Source organism: Lemur catta, chromosome 3 (genome assembly GCF_020740605.2).
Source record: "Lemur catta isolate mLemCat1 chromosome 3, mLemCat1.pri, whole genome shotgun sequence".
Lineage (NCBI taxonomy): Eukaryota > Metazoa > Chordata > Mammalia > Primates > Lemuridae > Lemur > Lemur catta.
The window spans coordinates 106,579,601-106,595,722 of record NC_059130.1 but is presented as its reverse complement, the minus strand read 5'-3'; the positions used below and the strand labels follow the sequence as shown (position 1 = coordinate 106,595,722).

At 39.4% G+C, this 16,122-nt stretch overlaps 1 protein-coding gene across 5 annotated transcripts in view; it reads left to right on the top strand.

Annotated features, from left to right (window-relative positions):
• The first annotated feature begins 26 nt into the window (after positions 1 to 26).
• Positions 27 to 16,122, top strand: part of PHACTR4 (phosphatase and actin regulator 4) — an 87,412-nt gene continuing 71,316 nt past the window's right edge. For 2 of the 5 annotated variants that reach the window (XM_045545766.1, XM_045545763.1), the window contains exons 1-3: positions 27 to 199; positions 13,080 to 13,118; positions 15,303 to 15,356. In XM_045545766.1, the coding sequence (XP_045401722.1) occupies positions 13,112 to 13,118; positions 15,303 to 15,356 (61 nt within the window). In that variant the 5' untranslated portion in view covers positions 27 to 199; positions 13,080 to 13,111. The remainder of the gene's footprint in view (positions 200 to 13,079; positions 13,119 to 15,302; positions 15,357 to 16,122) is intronic. The other 3 variants (XM_045545768.1, XM_045545770.1, XM_045545772.1) reach the window with 2 other exon arrangements.

The following is a 16,122-nucleotide window of genomic DNA, read 5'->3' as shown; positions in this document are numbered from 1 at the left end:
TGCACAGCTGGCCCAGCTGGGACTACAAGTCCCGTGAGCCTTCGCGGCGGCACTTCCTACGCCTCGCTGTCCCGCCCGCTCCCTTTCTCCCCCTCCCCGGGGGCCAAAGGCTCTGGCTACAGCCGGGCGGCCAGCGGGCCAGGTAGGATTTCCGGGGGAAAGTGCTGTGGAGTCTGAGGAGGCGGCGGCGGCGACCTGGGTGAGTTCAGCTAGCAAGGGAAAGTGAGCGGGCCGCGCGTGGGGTCGGGCTGCGGGTGCCTCTCAGGCTCGGGCCGCGTTCTTGGCTCCGCAAGGGGGTCGCGGTCAGGGCAGAGGGTAACGGCCCAGGTCGCGGTCGCGTCCGGCCAGGGCGGGGCGGTTCGGGGCCGCCGCCTCCCTCCTCGGCCCTCCCACAACGGTCCCGGCGTGGCGTCGCCGCCTGCAGCAGGGCCCGCGTAGGCTCGCCCTCTCCGCCCCCCGAGACTTAGCCGGGCCCTTTTGTCTAGGCGGCTTTGCGCCCCCTTTGTGCCCGTGCGTGGAGTTGCCTCCTTGGGGGAGCCTGCCGGGCCAGTCCCTGACGGGGACCGCTCCCTAGGGATCTGGTTACAGTAACCAGATCGGATCAAAGTTCATTTTTCAAAACCGACCTCCCTCAGACCTCTGCACCCCGGCTAGCAGAACGAAGATTTTGCAGCTAGTAGGAGTTTCTGCAGAAACCTCGAGGTTATTGTCTAACTTAAACGTCAGCACCGGGAGGCTTCAGGGCACTAATCTCTGGGCGTTTTTCTTGGTAGAGGAATGAGTCTATGGAAAAGAAGCGACACCCCCGGCCCTGGGAAACGGGGAAAAGATAGAATTTGCTGCGATGTCTGTATAGGTCACAAATGTGACGGGGGGGCGGGGAGCGCAAAGAACCAATGCGAATGGCAGAATGGTAGTTCACACACCTCCCAAATCTCGGAGGAGAGTGATTTATAGGGCATCATTCATTGCAGAAAAGACACCAGTACTTCATCCGGCCACCCAGCTCCTCGCTCCCCTCAACCGCATCTTTTTGTTATTTCTTTTGTTTAAAACAAAAAGTTGAAAGAAAAAAGTCCATTAATACAAGGATCTGCTTTATAGAGAAACCAGAAATCTAGTGGCTTCTAGAAAGCACTTTTTCACTAAGTAAAAGGAATGAAGCCAGTTTAGGGGAGGAGAGGTGGTAGATTCTTACTGGTAACCACTTAATTGTGTGGATTTAATCAAATTTAGTTAGATAGTGGTAATTCTGTAAATGTCCCGTTGGAAGACTGCATTGCTAGAATCAGGTAAAGTAAAGCTTTCTAAAGGCCGTTGCAAATACCCCTTTTGAAAAATAGATTAATTAGCATTTCAAGTCTCTAGGATAGACGACAGCCAAGACCTCTTTACATGAATCAGGGAAGGTTATTGGAGTTATATAGGTTAATTCTCCACCCTAGCCAAGTAGGCAAATAAAGCCCTTTGCACATTATTACTTTGATATCTCGTAATGGAAGTGACTTACTCTTGAGAATCCCAGATTGTTTTAGTAATGTTGTATAGGGGTGGTAGGTCCTTAATGCGGTTCTTTAATTTTTAACCCAGCAGTGAGTAGGGGGGCTTTTATATTTTCCTGGCTATGCTTTGAAGAAGCATCCATGGAATTGCTCTAGAAGTTTTACAAATACTTTATGAAACAGCACTTGCTATTGACTGGCTGTTAGTTATTTGTTCAAACATAATTTTATCAATTTTTTTAACAAGTTACTACACATTGTGTAAATTAATTCTCACTACAATTCTCTGAGGTGGTTGTTCCTCATTTTACAGCTGCTAAAACCTAGCCTCTAAGATGTTAAGTGACTTACCCAGGGTTATACTTTAACCCAGATATGGAAAAAGCAGAGTAAACCATACTTCCAAGACTAGTGCTCTTTCCATTACTTCACACTTACTACAGCTACTAATCATACAACCACCAACAGCTTTAATTTGCTGAAGTCTAAATACTGCAGAAAAATAATGGAAATATTTTCCAATCAGAGCAAACTGATTTATAAGGAACTGGAATTTCTAGAACCATAAACAGTCTTTCCCATAAGTCGTACTGAACATGGGTGCCATCAGTTTGTCTTCTGATGCAGTCTGATTACCTTGTACCTAGGCAGAATATCAGTTTTATGGAGTCTTTGTGGTGAAAGGGTGGTGAGTCACTTGGTTGTGGTTGTGACTAATTTTTGCTGAAAGTTTTAATAAGAAGCATGTTGGAGTACATAGATACAATAGCTTTGGCTGCTGAAACTAACATAGAAGACAGAACTGAAATTCAGACACTGTACTTTTTTGGTCAAAGCGTCAAGACTCAAGAGAATGCTTTCTTTAGTTTCTGCTTTATTAAAAACTTTTAATCAGTTTCAAACCTGCAGTTAAGTCTTGGATTTATGTCAGTACATGCTATGAATGTGACATCAGAAATAGAAAACTACTTCACCTCCCATACTTAAACTCTTCTTAGGTAAAATGCATAACATGCCAATGGAATTGAGTCACTACAATTATGTATTCTAGCCTTTCTAACTAGTAGAAGCCTGTTTTAAATCTTTTATTATGCCATCATAATGGCAAAGAATTTTTTCCTTGTGTTTTTTGCTTTTGGTTTACTTTATTTCCAAATCCCATTCATTCATTCAATCAACAAATATTTATTGAAAGCCTGTTATGTTCTAGGCACTGTTCTAGACCCTGAGAGAAAAGCAATGAAAACAAGTCTTCTTGGGGTTTACAGACTGATTAGGGTTGAGTGAGAAGACGGAGGTGTCAGATAGTAAATAAATACTAAATAGATAAAATCCACTCTATTAACTGTGCAACCTTGAGCAACTCACTTAACCTCTTTGAGCTTTAGATTTCTCCTCTTTAACATGGGTATAATGATTACTACACTACCTAACTTGTGGGATTGTTTCCAAGAACAAATAGGATAAGTATTTGGATGCATTATATGCTTCCAATTCCTGTGGTAAGTTATTTTTACTACTATTAGAAAAGAAAAAGGAGCACTGGAAGAAGGTTATTTACTAATACAAGGAAAGAAGTGAATGGCTGGATTCTTTGGTCTAAGAGAGTCTGATGTCCCATTGTAAAACTTTCACAGACTGTTTGGTCTTCACAGGGCCTACAATAACCATTTGTATAGACCTTTCTCATAGCATTTATCAAATAAGACTATCATTTAATATTGTTGCAGTTAGCTGTCTTTTTTTCTTTTTCTTTTTTCTTAGAGACAGGACCTTGCTGTGTTCAGGCTGGACTTGATTTTCTGGGCTCATGCGATCCTCCCACCTCAGCCTCTCTAATAGCTGAGACTTTATAGGTGTTTGCTGAATGAGTGAATGAAGAACAAAAGCAGGCAGGTGCAGTTCTAGAGAATACCAGAACCAAAATGATTCTTTTATTGAGATATTTTTGTTTTGCTCATTGTGTGCTAGAATCTGGATTATGTTCTGGTGGTACAAAGATGTGAAGGCATAAAGCCTTTGCCTCCAAAATCTTACTATATTAAACCACATAAGTGTTAAAAAGACAGTGGTAAGTGGTAAGTATTAAAAAGATGTATGTTATAAAACACATAGGGACTGAAAGATTCTGTTTTGGTAACCAGTGAAGGACGGCATTACAGAGGATGTGATTTTGGAATTTGGTCATGAGGGATGAGTAGAATTCAGGTATATCAGTTACTATTAAGGTTATTCCAGGTAGAGGGAGCAGCTTGAGCATAAGAATGAAGTTGCAAAAATATAAGGTGTGTATCTGGGAAAGAATGAATAGTCTGGTATGGCTAGAGTATATTGCAACTGGTTTTTAACATATTTTTTTAACATTATTTTGATTGACATACCCCCTCTCGAAAATTTGGGAAAAGCAATGGATATTTGCCTGATAAAACTGTACATAAGTAAACATTTGCATATAATTTTAGAACGTTATGGGCTACTCAGAGGTCCCTGGACCCCTGGGTTGGGCAGTTGAAGGGTACAGTGGCTGTTGAAGGGAAAGGTTCATGAGCTCGGTGCTGAGAAGGATTCAAAATACTTTGCTGAAACATTTTAGGCTTTATGATTAGGGAATTATTAAGCCATCAAAGCTTTTTAAACAGGTAAGTGACATAATCTGATCCATTTAGAAAGATAATTGCTTGCATTCTCAAAGGTAGGTTAGAGGGTTTAGAGGAGATATTTAGAGAGTAAGTGCTAAAAAGGAGGCAGGATCCAGGGCTTGTTTTGTTTTGATATTAAAGGATGGGAGAGATTTGACATGTTTGCAAAGAAAGGGAAAGGAGCCTGCAGAGAGGCAGATATTGAAGATCTGCACAAGGGAAAACCTAGATAATGAAGAAACCTCAGGAGGAAATAGAACCAAAAGCTTATGGAGAGATGAACCTTGAGAAGGAAAGATGAAGAAAGTGATGGAAGAAGACATATTTGGAAGTGATGGAGGTGGAAGGTGACAGGAATAGTTGTTACCAATTGTTTATTCTGTACCCAGGCACTGATCTAGGTGCTGTTATAGGAGTTATTTTATTTAATTTCACAATAATTCCGTAGAGTGAGTGAGTATCCCCATTTGGAAGTTGAAGAAAGCTGGGTGAGGTGGCTCACACCTCTAATCCCAAGAGTTTGGGAGGCTAAGGTAAGGGTGGTGGTCGTTGCTTGAGCCCATGAGTTCAAAGCTGGAGTGAGCTATGATCGTGCCATTGCATTCCAGCCTGGGAGACAGAGCAAGACCCTGTCTCTAAAAAAAAAAAAAAAATTTAACAGGGCATGGCATGTGCCATGTAGTAGTCCCAGCTACTCTAGAGGCTGAGGTGCAAGGATCGCTTGAGCCCAGGAGTTGGAGGTTACAGTGAGCTGTGATCAGGCCACTGTACTCCAGCCTGGGCTACAGAGGGAGACATTGTCTCTAAACAAACAAAAAGATTAAATTTCCCAGGCACTCCATTTTGTATGTAATGGAAGAGATCTGGAAATGAGATATATTTCCAGGTTCATAACTGCTGCCTCACTGGGCCTGTTCATGTCTGAGAACCTCTTTTTTATCTTCCTCACTGAAGGAAAGGGTTATCTGCAGAATGATAAAAGGACACATGGGCTCTTGGACTTCAGAGTGTCAAAAGTTGGGAATAGCGCTCCTGGGACTCGGGAGGCTGAGGTGGGAGGATTGCTTGAGACCAGGAGTTCCTCTTCTCAAAAAAAAGTTTGGAATAGCAATTGTGGAAAAGGTAAGGTAGCCAACCAGAGATGTGCAAAAGGGTTGTTGAACAGCAGTTAGGGCCCAGATAAAGTCAGAACCAAGTTACCCAATAGTCCATCTGTTCTCTCTCCTACATTCTCATTAAAACAAAATTTTTTTTTTTTTTTTTGAGACAGAGTCTCACTTTGTTGCCCGGACTAGAGTGAGTGCCGTGGCGTCAGCCTAGCTCACAGCAACCTCAAACTCCTGGGCTTAAGCGATCCTACTGCCTCAGCCTCCCAAGTAGCTGGGACTACAGGCATGCGCCACCATGCCCGGCTAATTTTTTCTATATATATTTTTAGTTGGCCAGATAATTTCTTTCCATTTTTTTTGTAGTAGAGACGGGGTCTCGCTCAGGCTGGTCTTGAACTCCTGACCTCGAGCGATCCACCCCTCTCGGCCTCCCAGAGGGCTAGGATTACAGGCGTGAGCCACTGCACCTGGCCAAAACAAAATTTTTTGACAATTACTCTTGATGTGGGCCTTAGAAGAAGACGCAGATGCACTACGTTGTAATGAAGCCTCTAATGCCACTGTCCCTGAGCAAGTCACAAGTCTTCTGCTTCAATTTTCTCATCTCTCAAATTCTAGAATGTTAATGATTTACAACTAAAAATATTCCAAGGAAAAGTTCAGTGTTGAGTGGCTGTTTGATTTTTAGGGAAGAGATGGTTTAGGGAAAACTGTGCAGCTTTCAGATGCAAGCTTGATTTTCAGTTTAATTTCTCTATTGTGTTTAAAGTACCAATATTTGTTTTGACAGTCTGAAAGTTCTGACATCTTTCCTCAATATAATGCATCTACTACCTTCAGAATCTGAAGACTTACGTTCTAATTCTACCTTTATCACTTCTTAGCTGTAAATATCCATGGACAAATCAGCTATGAACAAATCAGCTAACTTCTCTGGTTACCCTCATTTGTTAAATAGGGAAGGTAACTTTTTCATAATAGGTGTCAGATAAGATACAGGTCTTTGCAAGCTATATAGTGTTTAATATGTAAGAAAAAAGACATCATTACACCTGGCAAAGGAAAAGATAGTTGTAGTAGTGTGATCAGTGTATGAAGGAGCACCAGTTTAAAGTAATACTGAGTGGTAAGGGAAATCTCTTAAGGTGTGAGCCCTGTTGGTGTATTGAATTTAGAAATCTATTTGTAGTGTATGATATTCCTAGGTATTCTTCTAGGTATATAGTTAAATGAATTTTGAATCAAATCTATAACTTTTTCTTTTCTTTCTTTTTTTTTAAACTCCAGTATTAAAGATTTTCTATACATTTATTCTCTTAACTGTGAACTTGTTAGCTAAATTTGTAGGACTATTTTTTGTAAAGATGTTGATTATACCTTATTTAAGGGTATATTCCTATCTTTTTTTTTTTTTTTTGAGACAGGGTTTAGCTCTGTTGCTCAGGCTGGAGTGCAGTGGTACCACAGTAGCTCACTGCAGCCTCAAATTCATGGGCTCAAGCGATCTTCCCACCTCAGCCGCCTGAGTAGCTAGGACTATAGGTGGGTGCCACCACACTCGCCTAATTTTTTTAAATTTTTTTGTAGAGACAGGGTCTTGCTGTGTTGCCCAGGCTGGTCTCAAACTCCTGGCTTCAAGCAACCCTCCTGCCTCAGACTCCCAAAGCACTGGGATTACTGATGTGAGCCACCACACCTGGCCTTTTGTAATTTCTTATATTCTATCATTATAAAATTATTTCTCCCGCCTGGGCGCGGTGGCTCACGCCTGTAATCCTAGCCCTCTGGGAGGCCCAGGCGGGTGGATCGCTCGAGGTCAGGTGTTCAAGACCAGCCTGAGCGAGACCCCATCTCTACTAAAAATAGAAATAAAAATTATCTGGATAAAAAAAAATTATTTCTCCATAGGTAGAGTAAATACTTTATTAAATTCTCAACTTGTATTTTTATTATTAGCTTTTTTTTAACTTTTTGAAAAACTCATTTTGATATGTCGGATAAAAATGTCTAAGTTAATCTGTTAAAAAATAATGCTATCCAGTTATTCCCAGTAATGATTGTTTTGTGAGGGCATTTTGGACTTTGTAAGACTCTACTTATAAAGTGTTCTTATTAATCTTGTGATACTAATATCAGCTAGGTTATTAGAAATTTAAAATCTTCAGGCCGGGCACGGAGGCTCACGCCTGTAATCCTAGCCCTCTGGGAGGCCGAGGTGGGTGGATCGCTCGAGGTCAGGAGTTCGAGACCAGCCTGAGCGAGACCCCGTCTCTACTAAAAATAGAAATAAAAACTATCTGGACAACTAAAAATATATATAGAAAAAATTAGCCGGGCATGGTGGCGCATGCCTGTAGTCCCAGCTACTCGGGAGGCTGAGGCAGTAGGATCGCTTAAGCCCAGGAGTTTGAGGTTGCTGTGAGCTAGGCTGACACCACGGTACTCACTCAAGCCCGGGCAACAGAGTGAGACTCTGTCTCAAAAAAAAAAAAAAAAAAATTAAAATCTTCACTTTATAAAGGATCAGAGATTTTTTTTTTAAAGTCTCTTTTTCATATTAGTGTTGATATATTTCTTTCTTGTTTACATCAGAATAGGGTTTATAGAGAAATGGTTGTTCTTTGGTAAAGCTTGGGTGAGTTGATTGTTTATTAAGCAAGGTTAAAAAGTGGAGCTCTCACTTTTTTCCCCTCTCCAGTGAGTAGAAAGGGGGAGAATTCCTAGGAGAGAATTTAATAATAATAGCCCTACCTTTTTTCCCCCTCTCATGGATAAATCTCTATTAAAAATGCTGTCAGCCAGGCACAGAGGCACACACCTGTAGTCCCAGCTACTCGGGATGCTGAAGCTGGAGGATTGTTTGAGCCCAGGATTTCGAGGCCACAGTACGCTATGATCATGCCTGTGAATAGCCTACTACACTCCGGCCAGGGCAACATAGCAAGACCTTGTCTCAGAAAAAAAAAATGCTGCCAATAGATAACAATGAGTAACTGTATAGAACCAATAATAAGGTATGAGAGAGCACTTTCTACTTCCTTTTACTTACATACACCCAACTTTGCCTCCTGTCTCTTCCTCTGAATTTAAATTTGAGGGAGAGCATTATGATTGAGGATATCAGTGTATCTTTACTGTATGTATTAAAATATACCACACAATCCTAAAATTCATATGGAACTAGAAAAAAACTCTAAATAGCTAAAGCAATCTTGAGCAAAAAGAATAAAGCTGGAGGCATCATACTACTTGATTTCAAAATATATTATAGGCCATGCATGGTGGCTCACTCCTGTAATCCCAGCACTTTGGGAGGCCGAGGCAAGAGGATCACTTGAAGCCAGAAGTTCAAGACCAGCCTGAGCAACATAGGGAGACCTTGCCTCTACAGGAAAATAGAAAAATTAGCCAGGTGTGGTGGTGCATGTCTGTAGTCCCAGCTACTCAGGAGGCTGAGGCAGGAGGATCACTTGTGCCTAGGAATTTGAGATTGCAGTGAGCTATGATGATGCCATTGTACTCAGGACAACAGAATCAGACCCTGTCTCAAAAAAAAAAGGAATACCATCAGTACTGGATATTTTAAATCTCCAAATTCTGCAGAAAGATGGGCTCAGGGAAAAAAAAAATTCTAGCCACTCTGATAGGCAAGGAAAACCAACTCAAACTAATTTTACATTTGCATTTTCCTAGTTAGTAGTTAGGTTGTACATCTTTTCATGTTTATTAGCTGTTTGTATTTCTTCAGTGAATTCGCTGCTATAATTCTTTGCCCCTTTATCTGTTCATGCGTCTTCATCTCTTAACTATTTTTAAAGGTTGAATTGAAAATAAATATGAACTTCGGTTTTTTTTTTTTAACTTTTTGTTTTGGGATAGATTATATTTAGAAATTGTATAAATAGTATTATCATAGTTAAGGTTTGGTACTGAATTTTTTTTTAATTTTAATGTTATCATTAAATTGTAGCTTTTAAATGTATGTCTTGTCTTTGGGGATTTTCTCAGAATGTGATGTATATAATGCCAGAAATAAACAGTGCTGTTATCTTTTTGGATATCGATTTTTGTCATGATCTTTGGAGTGAGGAATTGCCCTTCCTGAGATCTATAAGCATTTTTCCTGAAAGTAATGTCCTTTATAACTCACTAGTGATATTTTCTAAGAGAATTTGGCCTAGCATGCAGTATTTTTGCTTACTAGTAAGCCACACCTCTGTTTTAAAGAGCTGATTCTTACTTCTTGGTAGTAACAGAAGTATCAAGTTTAACTAGGAGGAGAAGGGCACAGTTTTTCTTCAAAAGGGAAATTGGTCTCATTTTTAATATCTTTACCCTTAAGTAATATGTTAGATGTTGATTATTTGTTCTTAAAAGTAAACTTTTAAGCTGGGTGCGGTGGCTCACGCCTGTAATCCTAGCACTCTGGGAGGCTGAGGCGGGTGGATTACTTGAGCTCAGGAGTTCGAGACCAGCCTGAGCAAGAGTGAGACCCCCGTCTCTACTAAAAATAGAAAAAAAATTAGCCAGGCAACTAAAAATAGAAATGAAAAATTACCCAAGTGTCATGGCATATGCCTATAGACCCAGCTACTCGGGAGGCTGAGGCAGGAAGATTGCTTGAGCCCGAGAATTTGAGGTTGCTGTGAGCTAGGCTGACACCATGGCACTTGCCCCAGGCAACAAAGTGAGACTCTGTCTCAAAAAAAAAAAAAAAAAAGTAAACTTTTAAGTGTAACTTCTTTTGAACAGACTTTTAAAAAGACATTTGTAAAACTGCATCTTTACCAAGAGCATGATTGTAAATCTCTGTATAATGTTTCATTTTCTTGTGATAAGGCAAAAACAGATTGAGTTCTTTATGAACTTATTCTGTTTATTGCTACAAAATTTGTGTGCTTTGTAGTGACAAAACTAGTTTAGAAATAGCAAAGAAAATAATTTTAGGAAACTGTAGAGCTTTCTGAGGCTTTTCAAATTTCCAGGAAAAAGGGTAGATTCTTTGGTGACAGATAATAAAGATACATGTAGATTATAGTGTTTACTCCTTATATTAAGGTAGTAGCATCTGAAGGTCATTCTAGAAGAACGGATGATTTGTTTCCTAATTTTATTTCTGTAGTGATGCCCTTTTAAGTCAAGATCAAGAAATACATAGATATAATAGTCCTTTAATTGTTCTTTCTCTGCCAGTGCAAATTTAGGTTTAATTATTTTGATGATGATTTTAAACATTGTGTATTTTGATTAAGCTTAGAATCATGTTAGAGCCAAAATCTCCCTTTTTTGTTCTGGAGCTGAAATCAAGGAGTGGGGTAGCTTTAGCATTACCTAGAAGTCCAGCCCTACTTCTCATGTGGCTAAAAAAGCAAAGAAGAAACTCTTTTTTTTGCTTCCTGTATTTCCATTATTATACATATCATATTGTTTACATGACCATCTCAACTTCTCTATTAGTATACTGGCTTCTTAAGGGTAAAGACCAAACCTTACTCAAATATGTGTAGTGCCTGATATGGTACATGACATGAAATGACTCTTTCATTACTTTTTTTTTGTGAGATGGGATCTTGCTCTGTCACTAGCCTGGAGTGCAATGGCACCATCATAGTTCACTGTAACCTCAAACTCCTGGGTCCAAGTGATCCTTCTGCATCAATCGCTCAAGTAGCTGCAACTATAGGTGCATGCCACCACACTCAGCTAATTTTTCTTAGTTTTTGTAGAGACAGGGTCTTGCTATGTTCCCCAGTTCTGGCCACAAGCGATCCTCCCATCTCAGCCTCCAAAGTGCTGAGGTGGCAGGCTTGAGCCACCATGTCTGGCCAGACCTTTTACACTTCTATTCACAATGTTAGAGTCTCACCTGCTCCTTAGCTCTTACTAATGGTGCGTTCTTCAGATATTTCTTGTATTAATGCTATCAAAACCCACAGATACTCTCTGCATCCAGCTGTGGAGGATCTGTTATTTATCACTTCTGAAATACTTTGCATTTTAAACTCCTGAGATGAAGAAATAATGGTAAAATACTATATAGCGGTAAAAATGAATAAACCAGACACATATTAATATATAAACATGGAAGAATATACCAATATAATGTTGAGTAAATTAAGTAGCAGAAGAATTGGTGCAGCATGAGATCAATTATATATATATAAAGTTTAAAACATAGAAAACAGTGACGTTTAGGGATATATACATGTTAAAACCATAAAAAGATATATACTGGAATGATAAACGTAAATTTAGGAGAGTGATGTAATCTGGGTAGGACAAAGGGAAATGTAATCATCAAGGGGAACATCGGGCTTTGACTCTACTGGTAATGTTTTTATTCTTCAATCTGAGTGCCTGGTATGCAAGTATTTGTTTTAGCATACTTTTTAAATAAAAGAATATGTATATATATGATATATATGTACAGTTTGAAAAATAAAAAATCAGTAATCATTTTCATAAATAGAAGTTCATTTAGTCAGATTTTTATAATTTTTCCCTTATAGTCTAGGCTTTTTCTGTCTTTTTATTTTTTGTTTCTGTTTTTTTTTTTGGAGGGGGGACAGAGTCTCACTCTGTCACCTCAGGTAGAGGGCAGTGGCATCATGATAGCTCACTGCAACCTCCAACTCCTGGGCCTCGGCCTCTTGAGTAGCTGGGACTACATGTGCTACAGGTGGAGTGCCTGGTTCTATTTATTTCTTTAGTTCAGTTCTGGTCCTCAGGAGGGAAAGAAGTGAATGTGTATCTGTTGAACATTCATTCATTCATTGCGTAAACATTTATCAGGAACCTAGTAAGCCAAGCACAATGTTAGACGCTTAACCTATGTCATTCTATTTTATACCCCAACCCCCGTAAGGCAGATTGCAGTATCTCCAGAACAGGCATGATTGTGAGTGTTGTGGTCAAATTATTAAACTTCTCTGTACTTCAGATTCCCTATCTATAAAATGAGGATAAGAATAGTACCTGCTTCTTGAGGTTATTTTTAAAAAGATCAAATAAGCTATTAGACTACAAACAGCACCTACTGTGTAGTAAGCACTAAATAAGGGTTAGCTATTATTATAGGATCCCAAATACTGAGATATATTATTAATAATAATAAGGATCTGGATTAAGGCAGTAGGCTGTAGGGATGAGAGGATAGATTTAAGAAGCATTTCTGACTTTATAATGTTACTGGATGTACAAGGAGTATGAGTTAGAAAGGTTGCCATTTTTTTCTAATTATAAAAATAGAATTTATTTTTGCATTTGTTTGATTGATAAAACTATTGCCTCAAAAGCGCTTGTTAAGCATCAGTATTTTAGCTCCTACTTTATAGAGCTTTGGTGCAGCTTCAAGGGATCTGCTGTATAGGTACAGTGATTGTATTAATTTGTACAGTAAAGTGTAATGGTTAGTTTTATGTGTCAACTTGGCTAGGCTACAGTACCCACTATTTAATTAAATACTAATCTAGATGTTGCTATGAAGGTATTTTGTAGATGTGATTAACATCTACAATCAGTTGCCTTTAAGTAAAGATTATCCTTGATAATCTGGGTGAACCTCATCTAGTCAATTTAAAGGCCTTAGGGACAAACTGAGGTTTTCCTGAGGTAGAAGTTTTCTGTGTCTCCAAGCTACAGTATCAACTTCTGCCTGAGAGTTTTCAGCCTGGTGGTTTGCCCTACAGATTTCTGATTTACCAGCTCCCACAATCATATAAGATAATTCCTAGAAATAAATCTCTTTTAATTCTCTCTCTCTCTCTCTCTCTTTTTCTCTCTCTCGTGTGTATGTTTGTATCCATCCTACTGGTTCTGCTTCTCTGAAGAGCCCTGACTAATACAGAAGGTATCCTGGAGGATGTTAGGTAAGCTTGAGGCCTGAAGGGGAATTAGCTGTATAAAGAGGTAGGAAAAAGAGTTTAAAGTAAAGGGTAATTTTGTGGGAAAAAAAAAAAGCAAAAAAAAAAATTAAGAAAATGAAAAAGTAAAAAAAATTTTTAAAGAAAAGAAAAAAGATAGAGGAAACAGCATGTGCAAAGGCGCATGTGAGAAGAAATATGATTCATTCAGAAAGTGGGACATAGTTCAGTTTATGTAACATATAGTAGGCAGCAGAGAAGACTGGCAAGGAATGATATCAGGAAGGTAAACAGGCTGGATCACACAGGATCATGTTAGTCAAGTTAGGGAGTTTGAACTTTATCTTGAACTTAAAGCCAGGGGGATGTTGTGATGAGATTTTGTTCTAGAACAGGGTTTGTTAAACCCCAGTAATGCTTTTTAAGGGAAAATTTTATTGTTAATCTTCAGTATTGGCTTAAAATATTTTTATTGTATTGTGAAATTAATATCATAAACATAAAAGTATATATAAAGTTATAGTTCTTTTTTTTTTTTTGAGACAGAGTCTCGCTCTGTCGTCTAGGCTAGAGTGCCGTGGCGTCAGCCTAGCGCACAGCAACCTCAGACTCCTGGGATCAAGCAATCCTTCTGCCTCAGCCTCCCAAGTAGCTGGGACTACAAGCATGCACCACCATGCCCGGCTAATTTTTTATATATATTTTTAGTTGTCCAGATAATTTCTTTGTATTTTTTAGTAGAGATGGGGTCTCGCTCTTGCTCAGGCTGGTCTCGAACTCTTGACCTCGAGGGATCCTCCCGCCTTGGCCTCCCAGGGTGCTAGGATTACAGGCGTGAGCCACTGCGCCCGGCCTATAGTTCCTTTCTGACCTTGACAGGCCCAGCACATCCAGGCTGGGTTATGCTGTGACCTACTTATTACAAATTAAAGGCCTGCTAGCTAGGAGGCATGGTGGTTAGCTAGGGAGTATGGTGGCAAATCCTGAGAGGGTATTGTTTTTTGGGAAGTAGGGTGGGGAGGCCTATGCGTTATAGTTATACAGCAGGAGAGTGCTAGCTCGTATAGGGAGAATGGCCTACTTTTGCAGTCTTGGGCGTTAAGCAGTTATCTAGACATTTGAAATTATGGATGGGCATCATCTCAGATGGCTTCATCTCATGTATTAGATTCTCATTCTTTCTCAATCAGGGCCCTGAAATGGGTATAACACACCTCCCTTGGCTGAAAAGTAACCTTCTTGGGAGCTGGGTTGCTCTAATGATTCACTCCTGGGCCTGGTCTTCAGCTTTTTCTGTCCTGCTACTAGACAAAAGAGCCTCTTTGTAAGTTACCAAGGAGGCCCTGTGGCTTTCACATTTGGCTTTCAATTGACTGTTAATCACTCTCATCATTTTGTTATCTTTTCCTAGAGCACCAATGGAGTTTAGCAATAACCATTCAATTCCATTGTCATTGTAGTTACTGTTTTTTCTTTACTTTTTCTTAGTCCATTTTGTGTTGCTATAATGATACCACAGACTGGGTAATTTATAAAGAAAAGAAATGTATATCTTACAGTTCTGGAAGCTAAGAAGTCCAAGATCTAGGGGCTTTGTATCTGGTGAGAGCCAACTTGTTGTGTCATCCCATGGCAGAAGGACAAGGGACCTCAAGAAAGCAAGATGGGGATGAACTAGCTTTTATTATTATAACTAGCCCACTCTCCCTGTGATGTCATTAATCCATCCATGAGGGCAGAGCCCTGGTGGCCTAATCACCTTTCTTCTTCTTTTTTTGTTTTTTTGTAGACACAAGGGGCTCTACAAAACTCCTGGTCTCAAGTGATTCTTCTGCCTAGGCCTCCCAAAGTGCTGAGATTACAGGTGTGGGCGACCACTGCCAGTTAGGAGCCAGACATAGACTGCAGACCTAAAGTTACGATTGGCCTGCCCTTGTTTATGGGAGGCCAGCAAAGAATTATGAGAGTTGGGGCACTTCTCCTTAGATGCCTGAGGACTTTACCTTTCCATGGGGATCTGGCTAATGCATAATGTTAGTAACAGTTACTCATTCAGAAGAAGGTGTTGCATAACTAAGCCTCCAGACTTGATTTTCCCTTTTGCATAAGGAGTTGGGGGGTGATTTCATTTTCCTTTACAAAGGCAATAGATTTTGTTTAAGCATATCATTTACCTTTTTCTCTGTTTAGAAACTGTACCCTACCTCCCTAAACTGGTTAATAGTGGCATGGAAGATCAATTTGGTGAGTATCATCTGCATTTTTCTTAAATGACATTTGTGTTGTATCCTCACCTCCATTAAACCTGTGAGTGCAAATTATTCTTTCATGTTCAATATGCTACTCTCTAGATTGGTAATTCTCAAACTCTTTCCTCTCAGTATCTGATTATACACTTTAAGATAGTTGAGGGCTCCAAGGAGGTTTTGTTTGTATGACTTATATCTATTGATATTTACTATATTATAAATTAAACCTGAGAAATTTAAAAATAACATTGATAAACCCATTATCTATTACACATGCAACTTTTTTTTTAATGAAAAATAGCTTCCAAAATAAAAAAAAAATGAGAAGAATGTTTTATGATTTTGTAAATATCTAATGTCTGGTTTAATAGAATAGAGCTGGATTCACATATCTGCTTCTACATTCAATCTGTTGTGTTATTACAGTACATACCATGTAGGCTCTGGAAGGAAGATCCATCAACTGTACAGCTGGAAGATAATGAGACTGAAAAGTCAAATAACATCTTAGTATTAGTATAAAAATAATTCTATCTATTGTACATTTCAAAATAGCTAGAAGAGAATAATTCAAATGTTTCTAGCAAAAAGAAAAGACAAATATTTAAGGTGGTGGATATCCAAAGTACACCGATTTTATCTTTACAAATTGATGTGTTAAATTATCATGTGTATTCTGAAACTATGTACATCTGTTATGCATCAATTAAAAAAATGGGGCTGGGCATGATGGTGCACACCTGTAGTCCTAGCTACTCAGG